Source organism: Dromaius novaehollandiae, chromosome 16 (assembly GCF_036370855.1).
Source record: "Dromaius novaehollandiae isolate bDroNov1 chromosome 16, bDroNov1.hap1, whole genome shotgun sequence".
Taxonomy (NCBI): Eukaryota; Metazoa; Chordata; class Aves; order Casuariiformes; family Dromaiidae; genus Dromaius; species Dromaius novaehollandiae.
In genome coordinates, this window is record NC_088113.1 from 5638096 (window position 1) to 5658736 (window position 20641).

At 51.6% G+C, this 20641-nt stretch overlaps 1 protein-coding gene and 1 long non-coding RNA gene across 3 annotated transcripts in view; both read right to left on the bottom strand.

Annotated features, from left to right (window-relative positions):
* The window catches only part of LOC135330096 (uncharacterized), a 35286-nt gene extending 25763 nt beyond the window's left edge, over window positions 1-9523 (bottom strand). The window contains exon 1 of the long non-coding RNA XR_010391858.1: window positions 9405-9523. This is a non-coding gene — a long non-coding RNA (uncharacterized LOC135330096). The remainder of the gene's footprint in view (window positions 1-9404) is intronic.
* The window catches only part of DLGAP4 (DLG associated protein 4), a 168867-nt gene that overhangs the window by 36254 nt on the left and 111972 nt on the right, over window positions 1-20641 (bottom strand). For both annotated transcript variants that reach the window (XM_026100077.2, XM_064521372.1), the window contains one exon: window positions 20288-20534. In XM_026100077.2, the coding sequence (XP_025955862.1) occupies window positions 20288-20534 (247 nt within the window). The remainder of the gene's footprint in view (window positions 1-20287; window positions 20535-20641) is intronic.

Consider the following 20641-nt stretch of genomic DNA (forward strand, 5'->3'; position numbering starts at 1 on the left):
GGAAACAGCACACAGATCAGCAGTACTGGCAAGCTTGCAGTATGTGGAGGCAAGACAGTAATAAGGTTAGCAGCTGTTCTGTGATACAAGGTACAGTTGGCTAAGCCTCAAACTGACTCAGCCTAAAAAAGAAATGCTGAAAAGCATCACCCTCTAAGAGTTAGCATAAAACACAATTCACAGGTACCACTAAAAAGCAGAAGCAGTTCTCAGCCATAAATACATCAAAATGAGAGTCCTGGCATGCACCACTAAAAAAAACAAAACAAAAAGCCTAGCTCATACATCAGCCTGATAGAATTACTTCTATGTGCAACAGCAGGACTTGAGTTAAAGCAATTGGTGACCTGAGTTACTGTTAGGATTAACACAGCATTTAAAGACAAACCATCTTATGACACTTCTAAACCACCATGGAACAAAAGAACTTCCTCAGGCCACTGCTGCCTGCAAATACTACTAGTCCAAACAGTTGAGAAACATACTTACATGCTTGCATTTGTACAGCAGTATATCAGAGTCTTAGCTTTTCATGTGCTATTATTTTACCCTTCTGAAAAGGTTTTAATCCATTCAATGTGGTTTCAGTATCATCATACATGAACCAGTTCATTTAGAGCTGCAAGAACATCCATCTGCTGGTGTGAACACATGCTTTGAGTATGGGCAATAGTAAGTTTTCCTAATAGAGCAAGAACCAGAAGACAGCAGAAAACATGATTAAGCATGAACCAAATCTTGCACTAGGGGAAAAAGACTATCTAGAAGGGAAAGAAACCTTAAGAGAAGTAAAAATAAGTTGGAAAGAACTAGCCTCCAAAGTTTATAGCACTGCCTCTCCCAACACCCTAGATATTCACAGCCCTTAAAAAAAGAATCAAAGGGAAGCACACAAATGGCAGCACCAGAAGAAAGCAGAGACTACTTCAAAGTTTGCTGCTGTCACAACATCAACATTTTAAACAGTTGGCCCAATTCTGTCCTTTGATTCACGAACAGGACCTCATTAGTCTGAGTTCTGCTTAGCTCTACCACAGCAAGCACACAGCAACTCCACTGACTTCACTGGAGTCATGCCACATGTACGCTGGGATAACTAATGAGCACAGTACTTTGCCTGGAGACTTCAACAGAATGGATGTCAATCGGTGGTTGGACAGGGCTGAGCGCAGAACTTTAAAGAGACAAAAAAAAGCCCCACTCACTTTCATCTGTGCTTTTTAAAGCTTTCTATTATTTCATTCAACACTCAAGATGACAGGTTAGAAAGAATTTGGAGTTCTCTTTGCATGTTCAACAGCCCTCTGTCTTTCCAGCTTAGCCACCCCCCCTGCACAGGCTGACAGGAGAGGGGGTGGTATGTACCCCGCGTGGTATTGGCATAACTCACTGAAACACATGCAGTTTTCCAAGCCTGAACAGGGTTGGAGCCACCAGTTCAAAGACTCAACGCAAAAAGCAAGGCTTGCCCTTGTCTGGGTGTCCCCTTCTCATGCTACATTCACATCAGCACATGCTGAGCCCCCCAAAAGCTGCTTTCTGCACACACAGGTGGTTGATCTGAATGGAGACCCCACCGCTGGGCCCCACTAGCTCTTTATACCATCTTTGTCCGGGGCCATCTCCCTCTCTCTGACATAAAACTACACAACTCATGGAAGTTCACAGTGCAAATATGCAGAACTCTTTGCAAATAACTGAACAAAACAGCCATTTGCGGAGCCTGTCAGCCTTCACAGCCAGGCAGGCGGCCAGTCAGGGCAGCGTGGCAGCAGGCCCGGGCCGGGCCACCGCAGCGCCGGCTGCAGCAGGGCAGGCTCAGGGCACCCAGGGCCGCTGGCCGGAGCAGGCTGCCGCAGCAGGGCGGCCCGGCCACCCCGCGCTGCCCTGTCCGCCGCACACCGGCCCAGCCGCCTACCTCGCTTTACGGCCTGCTGCAAAAGGGCAGCCGCAAAGCGCGGGCAGTGCGACAGGAAGCGGGCCCCGGCATAGAGGCGCCCGCCACGGTACTGGGCATCAGCAGAGGCTTGCCAGGAACAGCGCTTGCGAGGGCTTCCCCCTGCAGCGAGGATGATGAGGGCACCGGAGGCCCTGCGGTGTCACTCATGTACCATCTCCAGGCGCAGCCCTGGGTCAGTGGCGCAGGGCACCGAGAGTGGCCTTGGCAGCCCCCTGCATCCTGCCCCAGAGCTCGGAGCCCAAGGGCATCACTGCCACCTCCCCGCACTGCCAGGCGCCAAAGGGCCAGGCTGCTACACCTGGAAGGAATTCAGCCCAGCACTGCAATACCATGATCTCGGTTAAGATAGAAACCCCTAGAAGAGGCAGTTATGGTGAAGGCACGTTATCATCAGTAAGGCATTGCTAGCAAGTCAGCCCAAAGATTTTTGCAGAGGCAGCACAAGCAGGAACAATCTGTCTTTTCATACTTATGCAATTCAGTGCTATGAGAAATCCACTTTGTGGCACTTTGTGCAAGAAAGTTCTTGGCATACCCCAGCCTTCAACCCATTATCTCTTGGAGGCCTAAACTGTTCCATTTTATCAGAATTGCTATCCTTTGGTCTCTCCTACTCCACCTATTTGAGCAAACTAGAGGTTCATACCTCAGAATGGACTAGCTTCCTTCTACTTATGTTTATTTATAAAGTTTGCATATTTCTTCATTGACATTGAATCCTTGAAACAGCCTGATAATGAATTAAAGCATCAAGTTGATCAACAGCCAAAATAGCCAATGCACTGAAATAGAGGATCCCTTCATCTAATGGTTGCATAGCGATCCGATAGATTGGCTTAAACACAGGCCTGTTCTTGATCAACAAACATTTCCATTAGAAGCACACAACTGCATCAGTATCCTTTGTTTTGCATAACTGACAGGACACAGCATTTGCAACAACAGTTCACAGGTAGAGGACTGAAGACAGATGTATTCATATTGGCTTTTTGTTTCTCCTCCCACAAAGAGCTATAATTTCCCCCCCAATTAGCCTGATTGAGTATTTGAATCAATGAGCAAGAATGACTTCTGTGGAGAAAGCAGGACTGTAAAAGCCTGCTTTGGCAGCCTCGAGTTTGCAACCTGGAGCATTTTGCAGCACTCATCTCTGGTAAGCATGTTAACAGAATAGCGATAAAAAGCTAATGTGCAGCATAATATTACTATTAGTGGCAGCCTCCAGAACGCCTGGAAAGATTGCAGGGTGACAGTGAGATGCAGACACTAGAAGCCACTGCCAAGTTCAAAGCAAAGCCCAACCAAAGCAACAGTGCTGCAGCCAACACAACAGGCTGATGTTTAGTAGATCTCCACTTTCTGGTATCTAGGCTTTTCCTGCTCAAGGGCTTGCTCTTGGAGCACCGCAAGCTTGAGGGTCACTAAAGCTCAACACCTTTGATTCAAAGTAGGCACTTTGTCCTGGACCAGAGCTCAATAGGTACATACACTATCAACACCCTCTTTCATCTAAGGAATCAGAACAAACAGCTGTTCAGGCACAAGGGGCAGGGTGGAAGTTCTCCAGCTCCATTTGTACCTATCTCTCCAAATCCAGCTTGACCCTGGGAGAGCCTGTCCCACTCTAAGCTGCAAAGGGCTTGGCATCATACCAGCTCCGCGTTGCCAGGGAGCTTGCTTTGCTCAGAGTAGCAGTGGTAAGAGGCCAACATTCTCAGCTCAGCATTGTTGCTAGAATGGCAGGTCAGACAAGAGAGTAATGGTAGTCTTTCAGTAAAAAAAGGGCACCAAAACCTGGAAGAGTTCCTGGACAGAAGTGTTGTTATGACTCAGGACCCTACGTCTGGGCCAAGCTGAGTGACTGAGGAAAGCCTCAGGGTTCAAACAAGGAAGAGAAGGCTTCGTAACAAGACAGTTGTTGAAGTGACCTTACAGAAGGCAAGAAACACCAACTATACAATAGTGTGCTGACTCATGAGCTGTTCTGACACACACTATTCTCTACAACACCAGCACTCCAGCTAGCCTGGAAACCTAACAGTCAGTTGCTTGTAGCAAGTGCTTTTAGAAGAGTTATAAACCCCCACGGGGACAATTCTGCACTTGCCTGCTCCCTGGGACACCTCCAGCTTCAGACACCAGTAGTTGCTTTATGTTTAACACTTAAAAGGGATGCAATACCTCTGCTTTAATTTCTCAATTTAAAGTTTCAGTTTAATGCAGTTTTAGATATTCCCACCCTGGGTAGGAAGTTGCAGGCTTGGAGATACCTCTTGTGAGCAGCAAATACCCTGCTGGGGCTATGTTCACAATTGGGCCCTCAACCACTCCCAGAATATAAAAAACACAAAACAAATAATCCTTTTAGAAATTTGACTAATCTCATGACAACTTGCATTAGAAATTCCCTTTTATCAGCTCTTAAATACCTGTCACTTTAATCAAGTATCACCTTGTCAGCCTAGCTGACAGTCACACCACAATTAAGAATTTACCTTTGAAACAGTCACGACTCACTTTTCTTGGTCAACTTCAAACTAGAGACAACACAGTAGCTTAAGCTTTGATCTCTTAAAACTAGGCTTAAGGAAAAAGAGCACAGCAGTGAAACCTGGACTTTTTAAAATGAATAGCACTAAATAAGATGCACAACACTGATCACCAACATGTCCTTGATGTAAATACTAGTGGAAAATTTTCAAATTTATACATCCTTACACTGTTTGCCTTTTGAACACTGCTGTCTGATGCAGCGAGCTATAGCCTGTTTCAGATTATTCCATTGTACAAATATTTTTTTTCCCCCCAACCAGTCTTGGGGTTGTGAGAAGAGCTGACAAGCTTAACCCAGGAAGACCCAGTGTGGTAATGAGGATAATCAAGTTCCTGTGTGCAGTCTGCTAAGAGGAAACAGCAGTGGGCAGGCTGTAGTACTTCAGCTCATGTAGGTATAAGACACCCTTCTTGCATCCCAGCACATGCAGCAGCCCCACTGCTCCTTTAGTGGCAATTTCCCTGTCCAAGACCAAGCCTACAATCAGGTATTCCAGGGGAAGCAGGAGAGAATCAGAATTCAGCTATTTTCCTCCGGATTATTCAAATGCTGCACAAACAGGGCTGGCGGCACACAGTGACCAACAGTCCTGTCTCCTCCCGGACTATTATAGGTTCTTGACTCTCCTGATTAAGTGCACCTTCTCCTCTTGGCCCTGCCCAAAAGGAGACTTCCTCAGATGTCAGACTTCAGTATACCCCAGCATCTCAGCCTGCAGCAACAAAGCAATGCTGCCTTTGATCTTTATACTTCTTTCCTATATTACCTTACTGTTATATACACAACTCTTGGATACTGGGTGAATCTGCAGTGTCCCCTCTCTGGGAGTTTCAGGTCACTATAACTGTGCCTTGAGAAAGACTTCCCTGCCTCTCTGCCACCTTTCTGATTTAGTATCATCAAGGATGGCTGGAGGCAAATATGTCACTTCCTCTAGGACAGCTTGTCATCTACTCTTGTTACCTGACTAGCATGCACACTCTACAGTATGTGAATGCTAACACTGCCCTACCTTCTGTTGTCCATTATCCTCATTTCACATAATTAAAAAATATTCATATGCACAGATATATTTCAGCACTTAACTCTTAAGATTTTCAGTGGAGATTCAAAATGCTTTTAAAGCAATGCAGCTCAGGCTTACAAGCCATACCCTGGCAGACCAAAAAGGGAACCGTAGGGGTAAGCCCCAGATCAGGACTTCAGCCATGGGACCATTACTCCCCTCACCTACTGCTTCTCCAGAGGACAACAGGTTTACTTAACACACTGACCTGCAAAGTGCCAATAATTCATTAGTTTTGCAAGACAAATTGAAACAGACAGAATCCAGTCTCCTCATTAACTAGCTGCCAATAGTTTAACTTCTACTTTAAGGGCTGTTTATGTCAAGTACCCTCACTGTCACTGCCTCCCCCACTTCTCCCTCTTTTCAGGTGGCAGGCTAGCATGTAGGTCACAAGTTAGAGACTGGGAGAAACTGCAAGGATAAACACATTCTTTAGTGAGCTCTTCTGAAAGGACCTGGAATTCATCATTCTCATCACCACGCCCTGAATACAGTCTTCACAGAACTTTACCTGACAGCCTTAAGTCTAATCTGCTTTTCAAGAAAACTGCAAATATACTTAGTACCTCTCCCCACTCTTAAAAATCTGCTCTAATAGGAAATACTGACAACTTTTCACTGCAGAAATTAAAGTGGATTTTTCTTGAACAAGGCCATCCACCTGCACAACCTCAATCTGTCCAGCTCACATATGCTACCGTAACTTGCACTACACCGAATCCAATTATGCCTCCTCAACCTATTAAAAAATATAGGAGGCTGTTGTGCAGGTTGTACAGAAAAGTATCAGATGAAGAGATGAAAACAAGCCCTGTTGCAGAATGGCTTTGCAGCCTTACTTCTGCAGACAGGCATATATATCATAGTAAAATTAATGTCAGAGATTTTTACAGGGCCCAATGAATAGTTCGTGCCAACCTATTTAAGGCTGGACTGAAACAACAGGAAGGAAATCTATGCAGAAGACACAAACTGACATACACTTATTGGTAAAGGCCTAGCAGTTATTAGTTACCCATTAAAAGCTTTTCAAATTATATTGCCCTGGCAGCACAAACAGCTAAGAATGAGCTCACAGAACAGCAGGTCTCCCATGCATTACACATTAGGTTAGAACAGCACATTAATAACCTTGAGCTAAGTAGTCAGAACTACCCACAAATCTAAACTACATGTGCAGATTAGGTAATTGGGAATCCAACTACTGACTCACCCAGCTCTGTTCCAGCTGCTCTCCCCAGCAGCTGAAAGAGTTTTCCCCTTCAGTGAGAGGACCAAGACACCAGCCACAACCTGTCAAGTTCCATACAGGTACTTGTTGACCTCAAAGAGCTACCAAGAGCTAAGCTGTTTACCAAGCTACTTTCAGTGTTCTCCAGAGGGTCAATCCACATATAATGGAAATCAAAGTCTTCCATTGTCACCTTTACTGACAAGGATCTGGGATGGCCTTCATAGGTCCTTTGTGTTCCTTTCAAAAGTGGCAAGCTGAATGGTAGTCCTATCCGGACACTCTAAGGGCCAAGTTAGAAATCCAGTGGCCTTCTGACATACGTGTCAACTACACACACAAAAAAATCTTACACAGCCACTAGAAGAAGTGGAACAAGAGTAACAAACTATAGAAGCAAGATAAATAGAGCAGTTAGGCACAGGCATCTTAATCAAAAAGGATGAGCTTCTAGGTTTTCCATCACAGCAACATCTGTCAGTCAGAAATTCTGCAGGAAACCTTTTTCTGAATACCTAGGTACAACTGCAGAATAAATTCACAAGTTATCTTAATCTGAAAGACAAGCAGGGTAGATTTGATCACTAGTTATGCTGACTTTCCCCACACACATCCAAAAAGCTGTAACTTCATAGCACCAAACTGCTGCTGAAAGAATAAGTACCAGCTAAGTAATGTAGACCCTTTGGAGTCAAGTCTGCCAGTTTCTGTAAGCTAGCAATCTGGCCAGTTATCATCCCACATGATTGGAATGTATTTTAAGATCTAATGCAACATGTCTTTTTTTTTTTTTTTGGTAGCAAGTTACAGCCCAGGAGTCAAGAGATCCTAATTCCATTCCTGTCTCAACTATGCACTTCTACATGACCTTGGGTAAATTACTTAACAGTCTGCACCTTTGCAGAATAAGTAGTATTACTCCTGTCAACAGGATCCTGGAAATCATCCTCTCCTCTCTGAAACTCTTTATTAAGAGTCTGATAGGAATTAAGAGTTATATTTACTTACTGCTCAAAAAAACCCAGCAACTCCCCTCCTCCCCAACACCACACACTGATACTTGACTACACCTGCTCTTAATTTCAGGGATTCACCATAAATGCAAAGTCCCTTAACTTGGGTAGGGGCACTCAGCACTGGCATGCCACACCACATAGCCTCAGCTATGATCTATTTTGCTCCCGGGCTAATAATAAGAAACTTCTCAGAACCTGCTCTGGCCAGACCTTGCCAGCTTAGTGTACTGCTAAGTGTCAGCCTTTAATAACCACAGGCACTCAAAGCTTCAGCATCTATTCCTCATGCAGGCAATACCCAACCCCCTTTTCTTCTCAAGGGGAGGAAAAATCCTAACAGCAGAGAGACAGCGTGGCTTAGGGAAGAATGTGACCTAATGAAAGACAGTATCATTATCCACAGCATCTAGGGACTCTTTAGGGGCCTTAAGTACCGACCTGGGACACTCAGATACTGACCTGCCATGACCCTGCTTGGCTTAGGAGAGACAGGGGAAATCAGAGCACGGTGCTGGCACAACTCTACCCAGGCTTTACTACCTTAAGCTACCTTTCTACCATAAGCTCTCAGGCATCTTCGTTAAACACAGAACAGCTAGTGAGAACAAGGTTACAAGAGCTTCTTCTGCTCCAGAAGCAAGAGAGACCTTCACCCTCCCTGAAATTTTAGGCTGTCTCAGTGCCCGCCTCAGGCAGCAACCTGCCTCCCCAGCCCACAGCTGACTGGGGGCAGCCGCACCAGGGCTGGGGAGCTGAGGTTTCCCAGCCAGGACCCTGGCCCCAGCCGCAGAAGAAATCTGGGGACCTCAGCGCAGCAGACGAGGAAGGACCGAGCAGGCCCCACCTTCCTGGGCGACAAAGCGGGGCCACGAGAAATCCAGCGCGCAGCAGAGGCCCTTCTGCTTCGGCTCCGCCGGGTCCCGGCGCGGCGGGGGAAGCAGAAGGGAGCGAGCCCGGGCGCAGAGAGCGCTGCCGGCAGCGCCGGTCCCGGGCGCGCCCGCCGGGCACCGAGCAGCGCGGCGGCCGCCCGCGGGGGAGCCGGCAGCCCGGGCGCGCCCGCCCCAGCGCCGCCGCGCGGGGCTCGGCGGAGGGGGCGGCGGCAGCGCCGGGTCGCGGGAGCCGCGGCGGCGCGGAGCGGCAGCGGCAAGCGGCGGCAGGCAGCGAGGCAGGGAAGCCGCGGCGCCGCGCTCCCCCCGCCGCGGAGCCATGCAGGCGGCCCGGCCCCCCGCCCGCCGCGCCCCGAGCACTCACACTGCTTGAGGAGCTCCAGACACAAAGCCATGGGAGACACAAAGGAGGGGCGGAGGGGACCGGAGAGACGGGGAAGCGCGAGGCGGGGGCGGCTCTGCCTCGCCCGAGCAGGGGGCGGCGAGGGCCGCTCCGCCGAGGCGGGGAGGACGGGCCGGCGCGGCCGGGAGCACCCTCTGGCGGGGCCCCGCGCCGCGGCAGGGAGACGGGGAGAGGCCGGGCGGGCCGCGGGCCGGGGCCGCGCTCGCTGCTCCTGCCGCCGCGGCGAAGGCTGGGCTGGAAGAAACAAGGGACGAGACGCACGGACACCGCCCGGCCCGACTCACCGCCGCCGCCCAGCCCCGCCGCTCCGGCTGCGCGCTGCCGGGGGGGGCCGCGCCTTAAAGCCGGCCGGGCCCGCCCCGCGCGTCACCGCCGCCCCGCGCAGGCGCGCCGCGCCCCGGCCCCGGCCCCGGCCCCGGCCCCGGCCCCAGCGGCGGAGGTCGCGGGGCGGCGCCCACTCGGCGGCGGCGGCGAGCCCTGCACCGCGAGCCCTGCGCCCCGCGCGGCCCCGAGCGGGCGGCACCCCGCGCCCCGCCGCGCGCTCCCGGGCGAGGGAAGCGAACAAAGCGGCCGGCGGCGCGCACCCGGGCTGGCCCTCGGCCTTGCGAGCGGGACCCGCCCCGCCCCGCCCCGCCCCGCCCAGAGCGGTGCCCATGGCAAGGGAGCGGCTGCGGTTTCATTCATCCCGGTGGGGCCTGTGATTCCCCCCGGTCCTTCCGCTGCCCGAGGCAGCCCTTCCGCACACTTTGTTTGCTCCGGCTGCCGGACTGCCCTTTCCTCCCCCGGTCTCTGATCGCGTCCTTGTGGCATTTGTTTGCCTGACACGGGATGACTAGGCATGTGTCAGATACTCGCTTAACACCTCAGTGCAATCAATCCCATCTGTTCTGCATCATGTTAACCAGGATTTCTGCTTCCTACCTATTGTCTGCTGGAAACAGGGAAGTGAACTGGAGCGACACGAGCAGCTGGCTCTTCCTGGATTGGCAGCTGCTGCCCTGCAGACCAGTGGGCCACCACGAAGTCCCCTCAAACCTTCACCTTGCCTTTCTGTGTCCCTGCAGCGCCTTGTTCTCCTTGCCTCATTCTACAGCCCGGCCGTGCTGGCGGATGCAGCGGTGAGCACGCTTGCAGTGCAGGCACAAAGACAGAGGAGAAAACCCAGCAGGGAAAGGAGGGAGCAACAGCAGCTGCCCAGACAACAGGGCACTAACTGAACCGGAGAGCAGCACAAAGCCTGGATCTTGCTGGAGGTTTGTGCAGTGTGAGGAAGCCAGTGGAGGAGCGCTGCTTTCCTGGTTCCCCGCTGGGTTCTGCATCCTCACTGGGAATCGGGGTTGGAGGGTGGTGGCATACTGGCTGGAGGAGCGGAGGAGTAAAACTCCGCTAAATAAAAACGGTGCCACTCCCACCGTAGCTCTGCTGCTTTGTCTCATTGTCAGAGGAGGTGCTGGCAGGGCTCCGTCACACGGGACTGACGGCTCCAGCGACTGACAATGAGCGGGGTGCCATGGCGACAATTTCCCCAGCACGACTCTTTCTCTGCCAGAGACTCTCACGCACACACAAAAGGGTTTTTGCTTGAGAGAGCTCCTCTCATCCCCCATTCTCAAGTCATTCGTACCCCACAGGTTTCTGGTGAGAGTTCAAAGCTTGGCACAGAAGATGGGCTCCGAGGGGACCGCTCACTTTGCAATAGACAGTTCCAGTGAGGCCCTTGCGGGGAGCGACTGGACTCCTTGCTGGCAATGTGTTGGGCGTGTGAGGTGTCTTCAGTCTGGGCTTCCCTCTGTGACTCTCCCCTTAAGGCCACATTCAGCACTCCAGGCCCAAGACCACTTGCCTGTGGGCCAGATTTCTGGGCTTAGCTGCACTGAGCTAATGGGAGAGAAGTGTTACTGGGATGCGCTTGCTGCAGGATTATTCCAGGGAAAGAGAGAACAGTGTTAGCTGGGAGGAAATTCCCTCTCCAAATGGAGAGACAAATAAATGGAAAAGAAAGCAGTGAGGAAGTAGATGCTTCCATGTGGTCACAAATTTGCCAGTGGGGCTCCATTGTGATAGGGGCAAGGGCAGAGAGAATTGAGTCTCATTTGAGTTGGTGCTGTCACTGTCCTCTATGGCCAAGTTTTCTGCCTCCTATGAGATTCTCTAAGCTGCAGCCTTGAGACAGGAATAAATTAGGCTGGATGTGTGGAGGGGAAAGAAATTGGTAAAACTCACTTCCGAGCTGCAGGAAGAGCCTGCCTGATCAAAACCAAGGCAAGCTTGGCACCCGGGAGCAGAGCTGAACTGTCCATCCCTGGGAACAGACTTGCTGGTTGCTAGAGCAGTGGCTTCCTCCTCACTGTGATCTGCTCCCAGCTAAGCCAGGCCTTATCCTTTTGCTCCTACATTTGAGATATGCAGAGCTGTGTGAGGGTTGCTCAGATTGCAAGGGTGGAGGGGGGAAAGTCCTGCAAGGCAATGGCCACATCCATGCTATGGTCCGAAGTGAGGTAATGGCACTGGGGTCCTGCCAATAAGCAGTGCAGCATGGACTCTGCCTAATGAAGTTTTTTTCGGAGGGTTTGGACTGTGGCAGAATTTGTGGCTTTGCAGGTAGCTGTGTTCCCCATGTGGCTCATACAGGAAGCACGTATACTGCCTGAACTTGCTGTCACGATCAGTCGTTGGATGCTCTGATTTATTTATGACTCACTGAGTTCACTGTGCTCTGTGTAGAAGAGATGGTCTGGCTTTTGCAGCAAGGAGAAATCAGAGAAAGTGCCTTGGTGAGATACCATGCTCAGCTCAAAGACTGTCTGCTCAGGGCAGGTTGGGCTGGGATATTCTTCAGTCTCGGCTTTCAGTGATGGAATCAGTTTGGATGTGCTAGTTCTGCTCTCAAAAAACAGAATGGTAAAGCAGGGCCAAAGGAAGACCTTGTTCTATAGCCAGACACAGCCCTGAGCCATAGAAACTTGGGACCTGCAGGTCTGGGCCTGTCCGCTCTGCTGCCTACCAAAGAAAACAAGAAAACAGACAATTCAGCTGCTTCCTGTCTGGAAGACAGACACAGGCTTGGAAGTGGAGACTTGACTGAGTTCGTTGTTCACACAGGATCTAAGTGACATTGTAAAAATCTAAGCTGATGTCTTCCTGAATCCTCAGAGATACTCACATAGTGGCTCACCAGATGGAAAAAGCAATGCAAAAGTGTGAAGGCAGGAAAGAAAGAGCAACCCAGCAGCAGTGTGGAGAAGAGAACAAGAGAAACACACACAAAGAAATCCTCATTCGCCTGCATTGTCTGGAAATGCGCAAATGCTGAGCTCTGAATGCATGTGCTTGCTAAAATTCGTCTAGTCCCATTGTCCTGGCACATGTGTGTGTCTCTGAGCCAAGAGTGTCGTCTAGGTGTAGCTGCTGGGCTGTTCCAACGATGGCTTGTACCCTGTGTTGGCTGGCCCACGGATGGAGATGCACAGAGGTGCTAAGCACGACTAACAGGAGGGATTCAAAGAAGACATCTGTGATTGCCTGGCATTAAGCCAGCTGCATGCTCACCCGGTTTGCATGAAGGGTGAAGGTGCCAGCATGCTCTAACACTATAGGGCCCCCTCAACTTAAGAAGAGAGCCTACATGTCCACTCTACTGGGCACGTTGCTCTCCAGCCAGCATCGAGTGTAGCCTCATGGGTGGAACTGACACTTGGATTTTGTGCTACTCCTCTCCTGATTTTGAGCAGGCTGAGGTATCTCCTGGTGCTTTGGTTTCTCCTTCTCTCAAACAAAGACAGTACTGCTGACTCTCTTTGGGGTTAGTGTTGCTGATAAAAGCAAGTGACAAGAAGGGCTCAGCTTTCTAACTACACTATCAAAGGATAATGCTGGCAGCTGCTGCTTTTCTTTGTACTTCTTTGTAGATAGCCCCTGCTGGGAGAACACAGACTGTTGTCCAGGATCTTGGAGCCATGCTCACTTCCCAGTGTTAAGGTTGTGTCTATGGGCAGCCACTTCCTCCTTCCCCACATTTGCTTATGTCTGCATGTAGCATCATGCGTTGGCTGCAGCTTGCCTCTTACAGGGGACTCTGAGCAAGTGACACATTTCTGTGGGGTCCAACCCTATTGCAGCATGTTTCTGAGGTGCCAGAAAGACATGAACATACAGCAAGTTTGCTGCAGTGGGTCCTGCCTGTAGTAGAGCTGAAACCTGACAGCAAGGAGCACTAAGCTCAGGTTTGCTGATGCAGAAGACAGGGATTTTTTTTGTTGGTGGGATTTGAGAGCAGGGTTTTAGCCACAGAACAGTGGCTAAAAGACCTCCTGGGGAAAAGGGAACACTTCCTGGAGCCCATAATAACAAAGAAAGGACTTGAGATGAAAAATGTACATATAAGTACAGAGAGAAACAGTAGTCATAGATTTCTTTGTGTCCCATAGACACATAGATAGATCATGGAACGTAAATATCTGCCCTCTCAGGCACACACACACACGTACGCACACACTCCCTAATCCCTTTCCTGCTGGTATGTAAGAGAAAGCTATTTCTGGAACCTGAAATCTAGGTCAAAAAGAAGGAGAACGATAGCAGCCTCTCCCTTCAAAGGCCATATGGGGTCAGGTCTGGTTGATACGATTAGCAAGGGGGCTTCTGTGGTACTTTACTCCTCAGCCGCAGCCTTTCACACACTGGCTGAACAATGTGTCCTGGCCTGTTCTGTTTTTCTGCCTTAGTGTTCACCCTAGATTTTCCCCACAAAGTAGAGAATACTGTGATCCAGACCCAGGCAGGCCTGAGCCCACCCCAGCTGGCCAGCTGGGAGAGGAAAGGAGCAGATTTTGCCTTCTGGCACAGACACCAGGTAATCACAATCCACAGGGGAGGAGGATGGGGGTACCTGCCCTTCCCTCACAAGCCATAGCTAAGTAACTTTTTCAGAAGCCATGGAAAGTCCTTCCATGGGTGAGCGAGCCTTTGGGAATTTGGTCAGCTGGACCCACTCTCTGCACAGTGCTGCTTTGTGCTGTAATGCTGCACGGATGTGTGCAGATACTTTGTCTTTCCCCCATTAAACCCAGCTGCGTCCCTCCCTGCAGGGTACTACATGGGGCCATCAGTGCCAGGAAACCAGACTGGGATGTGCCTTCTCCCATTCCAGGGCAGGGTTACTACCACAGCAGTGGTGGACCTGGGAACCATCCCTCTAATTCAGAGTGATGAATTAAAAAAAGATGATATAGAGAAGACAAAAAAGCAGGCTGAAGGCAGAAGACCAGACTGTTTTCTGATGCCGTTGAGGAGTACGTATCCTGTGTGCTGCTCTGGAAACCCAGCTCGGGCTTGGCAAAGCTCTGGCACATAGATGGGCATAAGGTATGTGCAGCCCTGGAAGCTGCTACTTACGGGATTGTGGGTGGCTATATGGGATAAGCCTCTTGCCTGGCTCTGGCTGGGCTCAAAGTTGGGCCTGCCTGAAGGACTGGTCTTTTTCGAGCAGTTTCTGCTCTGCGTGCTGCAATTCCTTTGCCAGGTTAGGTTCAGGGCCTGCAGCTACCTCTCTGCCAGAGCTGCCATCACTGGGGTCAGAAACAAGGGAGAATTGGAAGGTCACTGCCTTCCAGAGCTCACTCTCTTAGTGACATCCTTTGGGCAGAGCAGCCCATTTGAAAGACAGGTCAACAGAGGCAGAGCCCAGTCCTGGAGGAGTAGCAAGAGTTGGATTGCCTGGCCTCTTGGAAAGAGGTTTGGACACAAGATCCTTATCCCGTGGGCACCTGGGCTTCCTGGGAATAGATTGCTGAATCCCAGGGCAGGCTGCTCCCATCTGAGCAAGGGCGATGTTACCAGAAGGCATCTGGAGGACTGGCAAGAGCTTGAGTAGGAACTGGCTTGGTATGAGTTTTTCCTGCTGTTACTGGAGTGTTGGTCAGAGGCTGGGCTGGGATCTCCCCACTGGGGACCGTCACCTTATTTTACCGTGCTTTGCTCACCTCTCTGCTTTCCTTTTTTTCCCCTGGTCATAAAATATTCAGGGCTCTTTGAGCACGGCTCTGTGTCATTCAGCGGACTATTAAGCAAGCAATTCCCAGTGATGCTTCTAATAATAAGGAACTGGGGCTGGGAAGCCCTTTGTTAATGCAAAGGATTTGAAGTGCCTGTCAGCAGAACGCCTGGCAATTAGACGAATAGGTTTCACTGGGCCTTTTGCATCTCTTGCTTTGCAAGGCACAAAGCTTTGTTTAAGGCTGATCAAGGGCAGCTCATCATCTGTCTTGCTGGCTGTCAAATGGGAGCTAATTGCCTTGTAATGTGCAAGTGACACACAAATTTGTGGGAGGACCTGGAGCCATGTGGCTGATCAGAGGTGTGACGGCTATCAAGCTTCTCCTTGCCATGCATGGACCCCAAAACTCACAGCACTCCATGAAATGGGGCTTGCCATGTGTCCTCAGCTGGTGTCTGAATCCCTGTGACACTGCTTAGCTTTATGATTTGAAACCCTCCATTGTCCTCCTCAGAGGTGAGAAATCTTCTGTGTCAGACACATCATTACTGCTGCTGATGCCTCTTCAGGATACTTCCCCACAGACAAGAAACGCAGTCCTCCTCTCAGTGTCCGGGCACATGGCATGAACAGTTCCCCTGGCCTGGTGCATGGATGCATGTGCAGGAAGGTGTCTGTGAGAAGGGAATGGAGTGAGGATCCTCAGTCATCTATCTCCATAGACTAGCGTGGAGCAGAGGTCAGAAGTGACAATCAGGCCTGCAGACGATGCCCACCTGATCTGGTGCACCCAGGTCTGTTTGTCTGGCCACACTGATGCAGTCCAGCTGAGGAGTACCAGTCTGAGCCTTGGGAGGCTCCTGCTGTACATTAGAAAACCAACCAATTAAAGCCTCAGCAATGGACACATGCAAGAGGAACTGAGACCAGGTGGCTGATTAAAGGTGTGACTGCTGTCCAGATATGCCTTCTGCCTTCCCCATCAGGCACACACAAACACAGATGCTCCTCTCCACTCCCCCTCCCCCAACGTCAAATCTGTTCCCTACCAAAGCCCCAGCAGCCAATGCAAAGGGATAGAGGATACTCGAAATCAGCAAGTCTGTGCTGGGTCACACTGGAGACAGGTGCCACTTCAGGGTGGCAACCAGTGATTTTGAATGCCTGGTGCTATGCTACACCTTCTGTTTCGTTGTGTTAGCCTGGATATGCAGCAGTACTGAGCTCAGCACTGGCTGCCCTGTCAGTGAGGAGCTCTGCTTGCAGGGGCGGGAGCAAGCTGATTTTGTAGGGAGTGGGATGAATTGGTAGGGAAGAGCATGGGACAGAAGGAAGGCAGAGGGGCTGGTATGAATGAGGGACCTGGACTGGGCAAGCAGCCCTTCCCTCCCAGAGGGTCTCTTCTAGGGCCCTGCCTCATCCTGTGGTCTTCCATACTGATGATTCCAGAGCACAGACCATTAACGCCTGCTCCATGAGCAGTGTGCTGGCCCACAGAACAAGGGCAGGGGTAGGTGTGGCACATGGGCATGTCTCTGTGGGCAGGAAGACCTGGTATGGGGGCAGCTCATAAAAGGCATGATGGTTGCCAGCACTCCCCCTTCCCATTCCTGCTCTCTGTGCGCTGCTGACACAGTGCTCCAACCTGGCTCCTACCAAAAACACACTCCAGAATTGGGGAGCGCACGTGCTGGCAGCTTCACCCAGTGGGATATGATGAGGCCAGTCTGAAATTTCCCCACAGCTCTGCAGATTAGTGCCAGTGTCCTGTTCGTGCCAAGAGCAACCTGTCCTGCTGGACCCGACCCCGGTGTCACTGTGGGTGACAGGACTTGCTGTTTGCCCCTGCTTCACTAGCAATACCGTATAACCCTGGCAAGACCCCAGACTCCTGCTCCTCCTGCCCACCCTGGTATCTGCCAGGCACAATGTCCAGGCACAGTCACGTCTGTGAGCATCAGAGAATCACCTTTTCCAAGCTATGTTCCCAAATGTGTCCTGGGAGTTAAACAGCCTCCTTTTGACGCACCACCCTCCACCCTGCCACAGACAGGGCGATTTTCTGTGGCCAAAGCAACAAGCTGGATTTATACACTGAGAAACCATAAGCTCTGTGCAGCCTGACTGGGGATGAAGGTGCTGCTGTTGCCATCCTAGACGCTCTGTGATACAACAGATAAGGACAGCATGAGTGTGCTGGGCAGGTGGAATGGAATCCCTTAGCTCCTCACATCCTGCCTCAGCGTAGCAGCCGAGCCTCTCCACTGGGACACCGTGGCCTGGCAAAGGAGCTGAAAGGGACACAGGATGCTTTGAAGAAATCAATGCAAAAGTGATGCAAATGTAGTGACTTGAAGCAATGATCCTCTTCCAGCATCATGTGGAAAGATGAAGGCTTTCTCTTCTGGGCAGGGTGCTGTTGGCACAGCCATCTCCCTGCAAACTCCCATGGAAAGCTCCTCTCCCAGAGCCTGCTCCCAGCTCCCTGTAGGCTCTGCGAGGGCCTTGCAAGCCAGCTGTCTGTAGTGAGAACAAGGCTGCTCCTGACACCAGAGTTTTGCACAGCAGAACCTGTCATCTCTGCTCAGGGCTTTGGGACTCGTTACCAGAGGAAGCATTTCCAGAGTAATGGTCCTGTTGTCTGCAGCCCTCACATGCGTTTTCCAGGAGAGGCACAGACCACTGGCGAGTATTTAAGCACTGCTGTAGATTGCTTTTCTTATTCACCTACTCTGAGGAATCCTTAGTGGACTCTGGGCTTACTCGCTGGCTGATGAACTTCAATGCTTTGAGAAACACAAGTGGAGCCTGGCTGCACCAAACAGGGCCTCCAGGCCAGGGCTGTGCTGCCCCTCAAGTCTGGGGAGCCAGCACTAGCTGATTTTTGGATGAGATGGAAAAGCAGTGCTTTCATCTCTTCCCTCACCGGCTTTCCTGATGCCCAGTGCAAGATCTAAGCAGCTCTTGTCATTTCCAGCTGTCTCAGACTGGTAATCCTGATGTCCTGGCAAAATTCCAGCTGGAGACAGAGCACTCACTTTCCTTGCTTCCCACCAAGGCGTTGAGTATATCCAGTGTCCTGGGAGCCTCCTCGGGGAGCGTTGCCGATGAGTACAGTGGTTCTGCTGGGGAGCGTTAACAGCCCTGGCTCATCCCAGAGGTGGCAGAGAAAGCGGCTCCCTTCTTTACAGGGCCTTTGGAGAAGAAAGGGCTCAGTAAGCAGGAGCTCCAGCTCCTGTGAACCGTTTGGCAAAGAGACTGCTCTCCGGCAAGGCTGGGAACTGCCTCTTTGTAGTGACGGCCCAGCTGATTAGAAACATCAACTGGATGAGGCTGCCTTCAGCCTCTCCCGTTCTCCAGGGGATGGAGTCACTCCTGACTCATATCTGAGGGAGAGGCTAGGCTTTTGTCCAGTACAGTAATTACTAATCAAAAGAGAAAGGCCTGTCTGGAATGAATAATGCCCACATCCAGTGTCAGCAGAGGCAGGCAGGGCATCTGGAGCTCAGTATAACATTGTTAATCACTCAGGGACAATAGTGCACTGAAGCTGCAGGGTGCTGGGCTCTGGGGCTCAGAAAGGCTCACTAGCACCTTCAAATTTAGAGCACGACTTGTTTTTACCCCATATCACAGATGTTTGGATCAGGGCCTCTAGTCTGAGTACACCTGATGGGAGAAGGGCAAATATTATGAGATGCATTAGATATCTGCGTGGCTGCTGCAGCTCAGCATGTCTCCAAGAGAGGAACTGGGGCCAGTCCAGCCAAAGGACAAACTCCTAGTGTCTCATTGTCAGAGGATTTTGAAAGAACGCTAGTCTCCGGGCAGCTGTAATGGAGGTGGCAGCCCAAGGGCTGGGTGCAGCCAGGGTGACGCTGTCTGCCCCATTACCTTTTCAGCCCTGGCCTCTGGGGAGGGAAGGGACTGCCGTGAGAGAACTGTGAGCCCAGCACATGACACTGCACTGCCTCTGCATGGAGCTGGGCTAATGCCTGGGCTTGCACAGGACTCCTCTTGGTGAGCCCCACACTTGGCGTGCCAGCACGTGGGCCGTGCTGCTCAAGTCCAGTTCCCCTCTGAGTCCTGCCTGCTCCTCTCATCCTCAGCTAGGAGAAAGCCTCACCAGCCATTGCTCAGACTGCTGGCTCCAGCAGGATCAGACCTGTCTGTAACTCTGCTGGGGGAAATTACAATCCCTGAGAGTCTAGAGGGGGCAAACTCGCACCAGGAGCCTTTTCGCCCCATATCTGGTCCCCCCAGACCTGGTTTCAGGAGTCCTGCCTTTTGGAGGAGCCTGCAACAAAGTTCATGGTGAACACCAATGCCTTGTGACTTCTCCATCACTGAGGGACAGGGGCGGATGCCTTTGTCCTCCTGACTGAAGGGGCTGCAGAGATCAGGATATGCTCAGACCCTGGGGAAATGATGCAGAGTCCCTGATACGCACTTTTGTTCCCAAGGATTCTGGAGAGAGGTCAAACCTGTCTGCTGTAACCCAGACTGGGGGAATGACACTTGGATGCCTGGCTGAGAAAAGGAAGAAGAGGAAGAAGGTGGCTATCAATAGCTGGCTCAGCAGCTGCTTGGCCCCTGCACCAAGGCTTGTGGAAGAAAGGCTTCTTGCCTGTACAAGATTCCCACTGCACCCTCAGCCCTGCAGGACTCCCAGCCCAGCTGGCAAAGACAGCAGTCAGTGCTCCCCATCCTCCCAGGACCCCCAACAGGGCAAGGTGGATGTCCCACGAGATGCTCCCAGCTGCAGTACTCAGATCTGGTTTTGGCCTGGCTGAGCCGAGAGAGAGCTCTCCTGGACTTCTACAGGCTGCATTAACTGTGCAGGCCAGACCTTGTCTGCCATTTCAGCCCCTGCATGCAGAGACCCGGAACCATCCGTCCTGGCCGCATACACTAGCTGCTGTCCTCCCTCACCAGCGCAGAACAAGCTCAGAAACACAGGATCTCCCTAGATGGCCACAGAACTCCTGGACAGCTGTGGCTGGAGATACCTCGCACAGATACCTGAGGACAGCACCTTGCACACTCAACACCTTCCAGGCAATCTGCCCTTCAGTGGCAACCTCCCCCGTGCCCTGCCAGCCCTGTACCCCTTGGTTTCTGATCCGCTCGCTTCCCCTCTGCCTCCCCTCGCGGCCCACCGCTGGCACTCACTGCTGTTGCTGGGCAGGGTCCTGCTGCCGCTGAGGCTGCCTGCCGGTGGTGGGGAGATCGAGCGGACAGAGCCCGTATCCTCTTCCTGGGAGCAGCCTGCCTGGATGGCGCGGAGGTAGCTGTGGCTCCGGGAGCGGAAGTAGCTGGGCAGCGGCAGGTCCAGCACCTCCACGGCAGCTGATTCGGCCTCGCTGTAGGTAGAGTCGCAGACTGCCTCGTACTGCTCCCCCAGCTCTGGCTCTCCCGCCTGCACAGGAAGAGGGGCAGAGCCAGTCACCCCCTGCTCGGAGCCAGGCCCCTTCCCTTTCTCCTTCCCCTGTGAATTAGTCTCCCTCTTCCCGGAGGTCTCTGTCC